Consider the following 15051-nt stretch of genomic DNA (forward strand, 5'->3'; position numbering starts at 1 on the left):
CTTCAGGTTTTTATGTATTAGTCATAACAAAGACCTTCAGATTTGTCAAATTGTTTTAGTACACCTAGCATATATTGCTATTAATGAAAATGAAGTTAGTTGTTATGTTTATTTCATATGAAGATAGCTTGGATGACACTAGATACCAAAATTTCATCAGAGCACTTTGAAATAATGAAGAGTGAATATGGGCACACAGAGGGACAGAAGGTGCGACCTCTCTCCATTTTAATCTAGACTGGACCTTTACCTTAAACTGGTAGAAATATTCCCTGCAATAAGTTCAGTAAGTAAGAATGATATGTAGGACAATCAGTCATCCAGATAAAAAATTCAGGTGAAGGGGCACAATCTTGGGAAAAGGGGCACTTCAGCTCAAACGGGCATAATTTATACATTTTTGGTAAAATTATAGCTAAATGTTAGTGTAATTGTGTAATTAAGCTATTTTTGGTTACAGTATGTATTCTAAATAAGTAATATTGAAAACAAGTTTTTAGATAAAAAAGAATGTTATGACTGTAATAATTTATATGTTCATCTGAATGGCAGAGAAGTACCATACTTCAAAAGAAAGGAAGGGGCTGGATGGGACACTGGCATTTCAAGCCACAGTAATATATAAATCAACCTTTTACCAAAAACATTTTACAACAAGGCTACATTATATTACACAACATACCCATAGTATAATATTTATTATCTAAATAAGGTGGAGAGAGAGATCCCTCCAAAGATTTGATATATCACAGATTTAACAAATGTTTAAATGCATATACATTACAACAACAGTTAAATAAATGATTCTAAAGGAAAACAGCACACCAAAAACTATATCACAGTGTTAATAAAGCTTAAAATTTATCCACATAAGAACTCCACGATCATTTCAGTATTGAGTTAGAAAAGGAAAAAAATTGTCGTGTACATTTCATGTTTCACAAGTGAATTCACCTTTGAAAACTATTCACTGTCTAAAATTTTCAAACTGTTGCTTACTCTTAATAAAGATTTAAACTGCATGTATAGCACAACATAAGTATTGTGTTTTTAAATTGTTGTTAAAACAAAGTTTCAGTATTATTTTCCTACTTTGACTAATAAAATATGTTTGAAAAGATGGATGGAAAATATGATAACTGCAGAAAGATGGTTAAACATAATTTTAAGCCTAAATCAAAAGCCCTTAGTAGGTCCACTGTATCCTCTCATAGGTTTGACACTATGGAATGTCCACTGATCTGTTAATCCAAATTCACGTAAACTATTGACATTCTCAGTCTGTAACATGGTTGCTTTCTTTTCCCAGTTCAATTTTTCTTCTTCTAATTTCTCTATCAACTTACTCAAAGCATCCTGTTTAATTATAGATATAAACTATATAACAATATGTACATTCATGAATGTTTTCTCATTGAATAATTAACCTAGGAGAAAACATTTGTGTATATCCCTATAGGGTTTGTAAGTCTCATTGTAGTTTCAGTTTCCCTTCTGGAATGTAGAACGTATCGAAATCTGAAGACTGGTCTGCATTTTATTGTTTACTTCCGGGAAATTGAAACACTATATCACAATGCAAAATCTTCTTTTTTTAAGCTTTTCTTTACGTCTTTATCCAGAAGAACAAGATATTTGTAATTTTTTTATCAGTATTTTTTTTCACAAAGAGATGTTTGCTTTGAACATTGAACTCAATGCTATGTTAATGACAAATCTCTATGCATTTGAATGGGAGATGAGGACCCATTCTCATGAAATCACGGAGTCACGTGACGAGACTTACATATCCTATACATGACACAAATTTCTATGGGAGCAGCAGACCCGAATATTGAACCTGGCCTGACATTTTGGTATTTTAGTGAGGTCTAAGCTTTGTTTTAATGTTTTTTTTTTTATTTCTTCCGTCTGTTACCGCCCCTACACAAACAACACAGAAAGAGACATAAAATACTGGTGGCTGTGTGTCCGTCCATCTGTTTTCGTGGACTCAACCCCTCAAAAACCGCCCAACCATTTTTGTTTAAATTTGTAGTATGGTTTGTCACTATATGTAGTTGATCATAATTCATCAACACTTTGATTTGACAAATTTTACATGAGTTTATGGGACTTACTTGAATTTGTACATAATACACTAGGGGAACAATTTGTGGATGCAACTCCTCGGAAACTGCACAACAGATTTTTTAAAAAATTTTGTAGATTGTTAGTCACCATATGTAGTTGGTCATATTATGACTACCACCATTTTGATTTGACATATGAATTTAGTTCAATATGTACATGCTACACTTTGGGAACACTCAGAAACCCCTAACAGATTTTGTTTAAATTTTGTACCATATGCAGATGATCATATTGCACTGTGATTTTCATTCTACAAATTTAACAGGAGTTAGGAGACTTTTACAGTCCTCTTTTTAATTTTTTTTCTGGGGGAGGGGGGCATGTAGCTATGCAAAGAAATCTTGTTCAACTTATTTTACTTCTTGAACCAGGCCGTTTAATTAAGTTTTCATATTGTTCTACTATAGCAGATATGGTTCAATTTATTTCACTGATAAAGAATATTGGTACTAGACTTTTTATAAGCATTTTTTTCTTGAATAACACCAAAAACCTTTTGAAAAGATACATTGCCTTATCAGTCCCTTCTTCAGCGTGAAAATATAACTCTAAGAAGGCTGAAATAAATTGGGAATTCTGATCTTGTTGCACTTACATCAAGGATTCTTTTGTAATCCTTTTCCATTTTGCGGATTTCTTTGTTTAAATCATCAATCTTTTCATCTTTCTCCTTGATAATCTGATCTCTCTCATCCTCTGTTTCCTTTAGTTTTATTTTAGTATCCTCTGTAAAAATGAAATTAATTTTAAATTTAACACATCCTTCCTTTACAGCTTGGAATCTTGCTGTTAAATTTTATAAAGATCAACCAAGTAATATTCAAAATAAAGCATGAAACGAAATTTCCACCAAAGCCAACAACATGGGTGATGGGTGCACCATACCGTTAAATGACTGCAAATTATTTGTTATCATATAAAAAGTATTGAAATACAGGACTAGTACATGTAGTGTATAAAATTCTTACCAAGAGCTTTGTGCGTAAGTTGGAGTTCCCTCTCAGTCTGGTGTAGTTTCAATTGGAGACCAGTCATCATGTATTTGTACTGTCTGGTCATATCTGTTAATAAAATATATGAACTGATAAAGCATGAAATTTGTACATAGATTGGTTTGATAACATTTGCATGCATTGCTCAGTGTGCATCATGTATTAGAAAATAAACTTGGTGCACTTTATTCTATTTCATCTTTTAAATCAAAAGCCTACCAATGGACTTTACAAACTTAATAAATTGGTGTATATCATGAGAAATGTAACAGTTATAATAGTCAAATGTAAATACAGCAATTAAAATTTTATAAATGTACATGTATCAGGAGGTGAACAAAAACTTTTTAGATGTGTATCTTACTCTCAAAATACTTTACCTGCTGTAATGTCTTTCTGATCATTCTTGTGTCTCTCTAGTTCCTCCATGGCATTATTCATTTTAGCTTTCATTGAATCACTGTCTCCTTGTCCCCTCCTTGCCAATTCCTTTCTTACAGCTTTTCAATAAAAAAAAAATCAACAACTTCCACATGCAATGTCATATAAAACAACATGTCCTAGTTAAAATTTTCATATTGCTAAATATACCACATTTAAATATGTGATAAAGAAAAAAATTGTTAGTCAACCAAAAAAAAAATAATCATCAAACTTCAAACCATGAACACTGTGGTTTGTGGTTGTTTATATTGTAAACAGATGAAGAAAAAAAAAGTAAACATAAAAAATAAATAATGGAAGTCCTAATAAAACCATTTTTATATTTGACTAAAACTTTGTTACCTAGCTGATCTTTCAAAGCTTCTATCTCATGAACAGTTTTCTTGTATTTGTCATCAAGTTCCATGGCCATAGGATCTGAAAGAAATATATTGAATCGTGTACATGTAGCAATATAATATCTATTCTACATGTACCAGGGTAAATGTATTTGAACCAAGGAAAATTGTTATTCATGAATAAAAATGTTTTTTTCGTTTCTTATTGTATGAATCGAAATTTTTTTTAAGTAAAATCAAAATAATAATATCATTTTTCATTGGGATGCAACCCTTTTAATGATCAATCTTAATTATTATTCTGATTACGTGAAACATGTACACACACCCTCACAGGAACTGTAATAATTTTTTAAGTAATATCAAAAGACATGGTAATTAATGTATACCTGTTTACCATAGGATATTTTAAGGGCACCACATGTACATACATGAGGGAAATCAATTTACAAAAACCTGCAAAAAACAACCTTCAACCTTGATGTAAAACCACAGGCACTTGGAGCATGAATGGTTTTGACCACCATCCTTTTTTTAAGAACCAATATCTCTGTCTGATTCATTAATTTAATCGAAATTCGTATTTTTTCAATTTCTGGGCCCATTCATTGAAAATATCACAAAACCATCCATTTCCCAAGTATCTGTGGTCAGGGCTTATATTAGAGGGAGAAATGAGTAAAAATACCTCCTTGTTTGTGCTCACTTCTCCCATTTGTCTTTGACAGAGAGAAGTTTTTGAAATTGATATGTCACACACACAGACAAAAAAGGTCAATATTGTTATATTTCAAACAGAATTTGCTAGAATTACTCCTTATCAATTGGGCCCTTAAAGTGTCATTAGTGTTTGCCAACACAATACATACATGTATAGGAAAACATCTTTAAATGCAAATTAGTTAAAAGAAAAAGAAAAAATAATTAATTGACCATGGTGCTAAATGATGAGGGCATGGACCAGGTCATGCTAAATTTGTCTATGGAGTAATCAAGGAAACCATGTTTCTAGTGGGAATCAAAACAATGCAAGGAGAGTATATTTACATACAATTGTGTAAATAGAGATCAAGTGTAACAGATTGGAGTATATTTGATGGAAATTCAAATCTCTTATGTTGCAACCATTTAATATGTAGGAGAGTTCTTGATGATGCCATCAGCAGTGAAAGAAATTAGCAGTAGACCTACAGATCGAGTCTAAGTAAAATCAAGCAGGTCTATGTTGAAATAGGCTCAAGTTACTTTAAAATGTACAGTGCTGTCTACGTTGACAAAAAATTCAATTTCTAACATTGTCATCAGGAACATATTATCTGGATTTTGGTTATCAAAAAATTCATAGTGTTGCATGGGGTATCAACTTCAAATCTTACCAACTTTTCCATTATTTCAGATCCAAAATAAAAAAAAAATTCTGTTCCTTAAACTTCAAACAAAACTCTTTAGCAGTGCCAGTGGAATTTTCAGATAATTTGAAGTGATTGACTGATATTTAAAAAACTACACCTACATGTACAATGTATGTTATTTGAAATGTAGAGTCTATTTTTAATTATCGTATATCTTAAAAAACTTATATTTCAAGTTTCTAAGTTTTTAATTTACAGACAAAATATGAAATATTTTAATGAAAAAGAACCAAAGTAGGTTAAGAAATACATTTGTAACATAGTTATAACTATTTTGAAAACTGAGATCATTATCCTAAAATTTTTAATTGGACTGGCTAGAAAGTACATGTAGATCTATCCGTTTAAAACACAGAAGTAATTTTCGCCAATCCGCTTACCAAAGTTTTGTTATTCAATGAAAATCACTGTATGATAGCCAAATTTTTAGAGCAAAATATTAGCAATCTGTTTTCTTAAATTTTGGGCATGAACTTGTTTCACAGGAGAGGACGAAAAATTGGCTAGCAAGAATTACTTTGACCAATACTGGTTAGAGAGTATATCTCATCAATTTCAATACAGAAGCATTTGTTGCAAATAGACAATATTCCAACTTGAGGAATTAATTTAGCTTTTCTCCATTTCTGGTAAAGATTATTTGGGGTAAAATGGCAGTTCACACAGTGTAGAGCAAGGGAGATTCTCACACAGGCAATTGTTTTTATGGATTTAAAGTAAAAAAAAAAAACAGATTCTTAACGCTTTACAATGCTCTTATTATCAACAAAAGGAAATTGGTGTTGATTATGATCATTTTGGAAGGCTAACATTGTTTCATACAAAACTTTTGATTTATGAATATCTTAATGTTGGTACCAGTTTTTCCATGACTGTTAACCTTTTAAATGCTCAAAGAGGGAGATCTACTTCTTTATAGCTTTTATTTTGATAGAAAACTATGTACAAAGATAAGACAAAGATATCAAATTTATGATAATCTTGTTAACCTACTAAGGGTTCTAATCCAAATCTGAGAATTTACATTTGTGTAATACAACAAAAGGATTAATTATTTGTTGATTGTTTCTCAAAGATTATTGTGTTCCATGAAAATAGTACTTATATCAATTCAATAAGCCATTTAGAACATTATTTGTGCAATATTTCTGCTAATAGGGAGATTCAAGTCTCCCACATGGGAGACTTTCTCAAAGAGGGAGATTGATCCAAAAAGAGGGTGGGTTAACAGGTATGTTTTTTTTTCCAGTAGGACTGTATAATTACAAATTTGGGGTTTTCCCATTTGGAATAACACCTATCTGCTCACCAATATTTTATTCCTCAATGAAAACCATTGTATGATAACACATTTTTGAAAACAAAATATAAGCAATCTGTAAGATGTTTTGTCTAAAATGTTTGACATGAACTTGCTTTACATGAAAGGATTAAAAAAAGAATTACTTGCCAGCAAGAACTACTCCTTGACCACTGACCAGTATATCACAGCACGTTTTTTAACCAACATATTTGATACTTAATTATAATATGCAGTGTGATTGGCAACATATCCCAGTTTCCCTTAGCCTTAGCTTGGAGGGGGAACTAATTTAGCCAAATTTGGACAATGTCCCAAGAATCAAACTCAAAACCCTATCAGTATGGTTTGAACTTTGATGTGACTGATTTTGGATTTAGATTAAGGGTTACAAGTCATGCAATTGCCTGTGATTTTTTTAGTTTTCAAAAATTTTACTGAAACCGAATCTTCACGCAATAGGTTTCAATCGTACCATCCTTCTTTTTCTTCTTCCCCTTCCCCTTTCCTTTCTTCTTTTTAGGAGGCATTTTCTTTTCTGCACTATCCTGCTTAATTCGGTATTTTATATTTGTTGTCAAACACGCACCACAGCACCGAAGTGTCTACTACTCTTACATATGATTGGTTAAAAATTGTACGATAGTCTGGTTTAAAATTTCTTATTTCTTTATGCTAGCTCTTGGCATTCAAAAAGAAATAGAAACCAGATAATTTTTTGATCCTATCAATAGCACGCTTGAATTTCAAAGCAAATCTATACGTCATATTAAACGCTCAATAGATTAAGTCTAATATTGTAAACATCATGGTCGACGAAGCCACGAAGCGAACTCTTGCACAGATTCCACTCCTTAAAACCAAAGCTGGACCAAGGGATGGAGAATTATGGGTTCAGCGACTTAAGGAAGAATACCAGTCCTTAATAAAGGTTGAAAAATGCAACTATCACTCTCTCAAATAAAAATATTTAAAATTTTCCCAGATTATTTCTTAACATATGTTAAAAAACAATCGTTGAACAGTCGTATTTCACCTCCCTGCAACCCTCCTATTTTATTTGGTTTATATTTGTAGTTATAAAAATGTACCATTAATAAACTCGAATTTATTTACAGTTCTGTACCGCTTGTCCTACACAGGTTACAGTCCAGTATAAACAAATTTTAAACTTAAAGTTAAATCAAATTGCAACAGAATATATACAGAAAAAAGTCTAATAAAAAATCTAAGTTGCAGAAAACTCAAATTAAGCATTTCAAAATGCCTATAGAAATTTACGTTGGAAAGGGCAGATACCTCAGTAAAAATATCATGTTTTTGTTCAGGATTTGTTATATTTTTTATCAGTTTCATGTAAAATATGATACTTATGTGGAAGTTTTTTTTTCTCAATGACTATCACGCATAGTATGCTGTCCATGATATTTAAGTCATTTGGTTATGAAGGGTAAATTGATTTTTTGAGTAATTTCTGTCGGAGTGGATAAAAGCCTTGAGGTCTTTAATTTGAAATGTATGAAAGTTTTAAGTAGGTCAATGAGTGTCAATGCTACATCAGTTTTCAAAGACCTGGATTTAATAAAATTATTGTCTACTATACATGACAAATATGTTGTCGTACCATCAGACAAAGCCCAAAACAACATTGTTTTTGTCTGCAAAACGTTTTATATCCAATGATTATTATCAGGGGTAGACGTAGAAAATAATAGCAGTGATAAGACCTACACTGCTACTACACTGTCCAAAGAAGAGATAGTGGAAAACCATAAATTTGTGTTATCCTCTTTTGGTCTCTCTACCAAACACAATGATTGTGATTTACCATCTATGTACTGGATTCCGAAACTCCACAAAAATCCATGCAGACAACGCTACATAGCTGGATCTGCAAAATGTACCATACCTATTTCAAACTTCTGTACTCACAGCTGTTAAAGAGGTCTCCAGTCCTACTACAACACTTCTTGCTCCTGTAGTGGTATTAATTCAGTGTGGATCCTGAAAAATTTGGAAGATCATCAGGAGACCTTCAATTCAAGATTATTATAAGAATACAATAGTATTAAAATTGTATTAAAATCTATGATTTCTTAACACTTTATACTTCTATTCCCCATACTTAGTTAAAATCCTGACTCAAAAACATTATACATCATTGTTTATCCAAAAAAGATGGTACAGTTAGATACAAATATATGTAGTTCTTGGTAGGGATTCCTCATACTTGGTGAAAAATAATTCCAAATCATCTTCCAAATATACAGAAGATGTTTTCAAAATGCTAGAATTTTTTATTGACAACATATTTGTCCTGTGTAGTTGACATGTTTTCAACAAATGGTCAGCATTCCAATGGGAAAAAATTGTGCTCCTCTACTTGCTGACCTATTCCTTCACTCTTATGAGGCTGACTTTATAGCTGATCTGATCTTAAAGAAATGACATCGCTTAGCGAGATCTTTTAATCTCAGTTTCCACTATATACATGTAGATGATGTATTATCATTAAACAACCCTAGTTTTGGGGATTTGATACATCACATCTACCCCCTAAGAACTTGATATAAAGGATACTACAGACACTGTGAAGTCAGCTTTATATCTTGACTTACATGTAGAGATCGATGGTAAAGGAAAACTTGTGACCAAACTTTTTTGACAAATGTGATGACTTCACATTCAGAATTGTCAACTTTCCTTTCATCTGCGGCAACATCCCTTCAGCACTTTATATGGAATTTTCATATCATAACTGATATGTTTGGCTTCTGGAACATGGTTATGTTGCTACAAGATTGAAGTCATCACTACAGAAGTTTTATGGTTGTCATCATGAACTCATGGATCGTAACAGTGTATCCATCTGCAATATGAAAGCTGATTTGTTCAACATGTAATAGTTTTCCTTTCCTCTTTCGTCTACCCTGGACTTGACTTTTTATGAGCAGCTTAGGGGGTGTTTCTAGAAAAGCAGGGGATGCTTAACGTTCTGATGCACCTGGTCCATACTGCCAGTTATAGTGGAGTCCGAGTTGATCATTTACCACATTCTTTATTTATTTTTTGTTGTGTTTGTCTTTTTTCCATGTCTATTCTTTGTCCCTGGATTACATTCTTTTGATTTCTGCTAGCATCTTGGTTCCCTTGATTAGTCTTTAATTACAGAAAATTTATATATTCTGCCACTTCCATTTTTATTTTTTTTTAAATTGGTATTGTTTACATCTGCAAACTATCTATCAACAGTTTTGCCTTTGTTAAGAGAATATTTTAACCACAAAAAGTAGAATATTTACATCATCACAATTGGAATTCTTTAACTTTATTATCTAGAAAATTGGGCAAATGGTTTACTATTTGTTTCAATATCTAAGTTGTTGTTTTGTAAAAGATATGAAACCTCTTTATAAGTTGTAAATGGTCTTCTAATTAATGCTAAAATGAGCGCTATTGCTACACTTTATATATCAGATACGACATTATTATAATTTTGTATAAAATTTTATTGTTTTTTTTTCAGCAATTTTTATCTCCCCTTTCCAATGTTAATTTCCATTGGAAATTTGATTTGCTTATTTTGAAGTTTCTGCTTGTTGGATTGTGCTAGACCTTTTTCTGTATTCATTTGGGCTGTAATGCTATATGTTAAAGCTAAAATATCTTCTGTTGCAATTTGTTAAGATAAAGGGTAATATTTTACTGGATTGACTGGACTGATATCATTTTTCATTTGAAATTATGAATTGACATGAGGAAGGCAATGGCCACCAGTGTGAGCAAAGTCTGAAGCAAAAGTATCAGGTTCCCTTTTTAACAAATTAGACCATGCCATTTATCATTTTGCCAATTGTTTTTTAGGAATTTTTCATCAGTAGTAAGTGGGAGATGGCAAAGGGCATTCCAAATATTAAAAAAACTATCAGAAGAACTGTTCCTGGTTCAGCATAGATAGCAGGGTTTTATCAAGATCCTTCTAACCAGGAATAGCTTTTTTGAAAATTAACATCGACTATTTTAACGTTTTGTATAGCCTGCATTTTTGCCGACGCAGTCAGTGTAAGTTTGCTTTTTGCCCCTTGTACGGAAAACGCAGGTAACCTGATTGCAATTCTGTTCCTCGATTGGCCAAATACTCATATTAACTTAGTGGCTATCAAGAAAACTATGTTGAAAATTGAAATTACATGCTATGTGTTTATCCCTGAATGAAATGTAGAAAATTATAAGTAAAAAGTACAAAATTTTATTGTGTCCGCTATCTTTTTTTAAAGATAGTATTTGTTACTATTCCTGAAGCTTTAATATATCCTGATGTAGTGCTTGAATGAAAGTTTCTCAAGTGTCAGTATGATGAATTTTTAGACAAATTTCTATACAATTAAGGATGAGCTTTTTATTTATATAACCTCATATTTCAAACCATGTTGAAATGTCTTTTTTCCTCTACCAACTAAATTTGATATCCAAGAAAATAAATGAAGCCAAAGTATTATTATGACACACAAGTATAAGTTAAAAATGTTCCCTTTCTTTTCAGTATGTCCAAAACAACAAGGAAGCAGATAATGACTGGTTTCGTTTAGAGTCCAATAAAGAGGGAACCAGATGGTTTGGAAAATGTTGGTATATATATGAACTACTAAAGTATGAGTTTGAAATAGAATTTGATGTGAGTAATTTATTACAGTTATACCAGATATCATCCCAATTGTCAATTTAAAAAAATAGAAAAGTAAGTCATGCAGCTATTGCTCTTCTCTGCTATTGAAATAGTTCAATTTTAAGTAGCACTCCAGCTAAGAATCATGTAAAATGTGATTCATACGTAAAAAGCCTACATATTTTTATTTTTGATATTTTGTCTCAACTGCCGTAGTAAACAAAAATTAATTTTCATTTTTTTCATATAACCCGTGTTCTTAGGAGATAAAAATTATATAGAATGCACTGTAGATTTCAAAATTAAGGGAGATAACTCTGTAAATGATACTCAAATACAATAGAAACTGTTGGATTTGCATTGTTGATTATCTGCTAAGAGCAGGCAGATTTGAATGAATAATTACACAATTCATAGTATAGAGCCATAAAACAACTTAATTACAAAAATAAAAATATGTAGCCATTTTTAGGGTGTATCACATTTTTCAGATTTTGCATGATTCTTACAGACAGCTACTTGATGTCCCATTTATCTGAATTTTAGTACTGTAATTTCATAATTGGTTGCGATTCCTTTTACAGGAACAAGTTGAGTGTTTTGTTTCATATAACAATGATATTTTCAAAAGCATTAATTTTTTTTTCAATTGACTCAATTTAAGATTTTAAAAATGAAGTAGCCCTTTGTCGAAGAATTGTGCATAATTAAGTTAGTCCAGGGATTTATCTGGGTATTTTGTTAAAAAAAAAATTATCAACAAATTTGCCATTTGGGATTCAAAATTAGGCAGGTAAAGTCAAAATTTTGGGAATATTGCATTTTCTTTCGGAAAGTGTCCTGTAAAACAGGACCCTGCTGAATGCTAGAAAAATCCAATTAAGTTACTTATAAGTGATTCATACATAAAGACCACATATATTTTATTTTTGATGTATGAAGCTAGCTTAAGGCAATTTATGGATTGATTTTTTCAAATGTTATCTAGCTTGCATATGCTAAAATAATTAATTTCAGTCTGTGTAAAGTATCTCTAAAATATTCCCCAAAGCGATGGCGAAACAAACATTTTTCAGACTGATGTTTGTTAAAGATTGATCTAATACATGGGATGATATTTTACATTGTTGCTTTATTTCAGATACCTGTAACCTACCCCACTACATCACCTGAGATAGCTATTCCAGAATTAGATGGAAAAACTGCCAAAATGTACAGGTAGGGATTTATACAGTTAACGGCTATAAAAGTGATGCATAAATCAATGGGAATAACTGGGTATTGATGTATAAAAGACAATTCCAGTCAAGATCTGCGTTTTATGGGGCTTAAAGCTTAAAAAAAAATGTAGCATTAATGTTTACATTTTAAGTTTAAAGGATTAAAATTGCAAGTTTATTTACCTTTATACCATCCAGTTAATGTAGGTAGCAATATTTCAGTTTACAAATTTTAGCAGATACATTCCATACCAACAACTAAGCTTGTTGTATTTAGTATGTTCCATTTTATCTCTGTTCATGTTGATAGGATACAACAAAAATTGAGTGAATTTCTCTTTAATTTTGAAATGACTTTTTTTTATGTTTTCAGAGGAGGCAAAATTTGTTTAACAGATCATTTTAAACCTTTATGGGCCAGAAATGTTCCTAAATTTGGTATTGCCCACGCTATGGCTCTAGGGGTAAGTTGGAGTCTTTAAGGTTGTAATATGATGGCAGAAATGTATCAGCACAGTATCAATTAACTACTAATTAAAACTCATAGTACTAATGCATTTGCACTTCTGTAAACTTTTCATAGTAAAAATTGCAATGGGAAATCAAAGATAGTTGCATTTAATTCGTAAACATGCAAAATGGAACATTGAAGCAGAATTCAACATTATCAAAGGAAGTAGTTTCTAACATGCAATTCATAATATTTACTCTTTCCATAAAATACACATGTAAAAACATATGTTCTATTCCAGTTGGGACCATGGCTAGCAGTAGAAATTCCTGATTTGATACAGAAAGGTGTTGTAAAGCATAAGGAAAAAGAAAACGAAGCAGCCTCATGATAAATCTTTCTTAGGAAAATCTTATTGTGCAATTAAAATTTTACTGAAGGCATTTTAGTAGAGATACTTCAACAGATGGTTATATTGTAATTGCCATTGAGCTAAAAGACATCATAGTGATGAACTGTTGGTAAAGTAAACAGTAAACTTCCCAGATGTTCAAATTGATAGTTACCGTATACCAAAATTGCTGCCAAATTTATTTTGGTACAGTTTTACTGCATGATGGTATAGTTACTTTTGACTCTTCAACAAGCCTTCTACTGTTGTAAGTTGTTACATTGTAATGCATTAGTTCTGTGTTCAATTTGATAAAAAGTATAAAGTTTTCATAGTCTCAAGTGAAATATTACAATGTTGTTGGTTCTTTAACTATAGTATAACAAGGAAGTGGCTACATATAGTTATTTTGCAAATAATGCAAGAATAATTGATTGGGCTATTTCTATGAAGTCTTTCATCTAATTTATTGTTCTTTTTGGTGCATTGTTCAATCAAGAATTGATAAATAAAAAACTTGGTTTTATATTTATTATACATTTGTGGTTGTTTTTATATGCCAGTTTATTTATGCTGCTAATGTGGTATATCATTGTTTGTCCATTGAGCAATAAATTTTAATGTAAGTCAAATCCTTTGACAGATGTAAAGAAATGTTTGATACAATGTTTGCCATTGAAGAAGGTGTCTTCCTTCTGCTGTCATCATAAACTACTTCTTGTTTCACAGCTTTTGGGTTTTAATTTAAAACAAGAATCTCTCAGAAGCCTGAATCGCTGACCTGGTTAAATGTTTGCCTTTTAAGGGCAGTAAATTTAATAAGGACTTATCTAGCAAATTTGACTTAAGGAAACTTGGTAGGACTTATCACAAGGATCATTTCAGCAACTGAAAGAATTTGGCTAAACCTAACAGTTTTGGAGATGCATGCAAAAAACTACTTTCTGTCCCCTATGTTCTATTTTTAGTACCAGTGGCCATTTTTTCAATGGATCAAAATCACCACATCAGTTATATGCAGGATACCCCAGGAAACATTCATACCAAGTTTGGTTCTAATTGGTCAAGTAGTGTCAGAGGAGAAGATTTTTGAAAGAATTAACATTAAAAATAGCAAAAAATGTTGAAAAGGGGCAATAACTCCAACATGGATTAACCGATTAAAATAAAAATTTAACCACAGATAGATCTTATCATGCTGAACACTTTTACCTTGTCAAAATTTTGCTAACCTAATGGTTTTGGAGATATTTGCGAAAAACTACTGTCTGACCCCCATGTTCTATTTTTGGTAATGGCAGTCATTATTTTTGACGGATCAAAAATCACCACTTCAGTTCTATGCAGGATACCCCAAGGAACATTTATACCAAGTTTGGTTCCAATTGGTCTAGTGGTGTCAGAGAAGATTTTTGAAAAATGTCATAAAAAAACAGCAAAAAACATCAAAAAGGGCAATAACTCCAACATGGCCTAACACATTAAAACAAAAATTTGTTCAGAGATAAATCTCATCATGCTGAACATTTTTACTGGGCTTGAATTTGGCTTAACCTAACATTTATGGAAACATATGCAAGAACTACTTCCTCACCTCTGTGGTCTATTTTTAGGGACAATGTTTTTTTTTTTTTTCAATGGATCAATAATCCCAACATCATTTCCATGCAGGATACCCAAAAGAACATGTATACAAAGTTTGAT

At 31.6% G+C, this 15051-nt stretch overlaps 2 protein-coding genes across 2 annotated transcripts; one reads left to right on the forward strand and one right to left on the reverse strand.

Annotated features, from left to right (window-relative positions):
- Window positions 1-683: 683 nt before the first annotated feature.
- LOC148616494 (dynein regulatory complex protein 12-like) lies at window positions 684-7254 on the reverse strand. Its single transcript, XM_088583598.1, has 6 exons — window positions 7095-7254; window positions 3912-3986; window positions 3506-3625; window positions 3102-3194; window positions 2729-2859; window positions 684-1356 (listed from the first exon to the last, which is right to left on the reverse strand). The coding sequence occupies exons 1-6, from the start codon at window positions 7147-7149 to the stop codon at window positions 1177-1179; spliced, it is 654 nt and encodes a 217-aa protein (XP_088439724.1). The 5' UTR covers window positions 7150-7254; the 3' UTR covers window positions 684-1176.
- A 139-nt stretch (window positions 7255-7393) lies between these two features.
- LOC148616495 (ubiquitin-fold modifier-conjugating enzyme 1) lies at window positions 7394-13884 on the forward strand. The gene is made up of 5 exons (XM_088583599.1): window positions 7394-7550; window positions 11163-11294; window positions 12427-12503; window positions 12879-12969; window positions 13258-13884. Exons 1-5 carry the CDS (start codon window positions 7428-7430, stop codon window positions 13345-13347), a joined length of 513 nt encoding a protein of 170 aa, XP_088439725.1. The 5' UTR covers window positions 7394-7427; the 3' UTR covers window positions 13348-13884.
- The last annotated feature ends 1167 nt before the right edge of the window (window positions 13885-15051 follow it).

Source organism: Perna viridis, chromosome 5 (assembly GCF_037379345.1).
Source record: "Perna viridis isolate PV_CMFRI_1.1 ecotype Kerala chromosome 5, ASM3737934v1, whole genome shotgun sequence".
Lineage (NCBI taxonomy): Eukaryota > Metazoa > Mollusca > Bivalvia > Mytilida > Mytilidae > Perna > Perna viridis.

What these genes read in the sequence shown, in the direction of transcription:
- LOC148616495 (XM_088583599.1), top strand. Translation starts at nt 7,428, where the DNA reads ATGGTCGACGAAGCCACGAAGCGAACTCTTGCACAGATTCCACTCCTT. An exon ending in AATACCAGTCCTTAATAAAG is followed by an intron (nt 7,551 to 11,162) that starts GTTGAAAAATGC and finishes CTTTCTTTTCAG; the next exon opens with TATGTCCAAAACAACAAGGA. An exon ending in AGTTTGAAATAGAATTTGAT is followed by an intron (nt 11,295 to 12,426) that starts GTGAGTAATTTA and finishes GCTTTATTTCAG; the next exon opens with ATACCTGTAACCTACCCCAC.
- LOC148616494 (XM_088583598.1), bottom strand. Translation starts at nt 7,149, where the DNA reads ATGCCTCCTAAAAAGAAGAAAGGAAAGGGGAAGGGGAAGAAGAAAAAG. An exon ending in GAAGAAGAAAAAGAAGGATG is followed by an intron (nt 3,987 to 7,094) that starts GTACGATTGAAA and finishes TATTTCTTTCAG; the next exon opens with ATCCTATGGCCATGGAACTT. An exon ending in AGCTTTGAAAGATCAGCTAG is followed by an intron (nt 3,626 to 3,911) that starts GTAACAAAGTTT and finishes TTTATTGAAAAG; the next exon opens with CTGTAAGAAAGGAATTGGCA.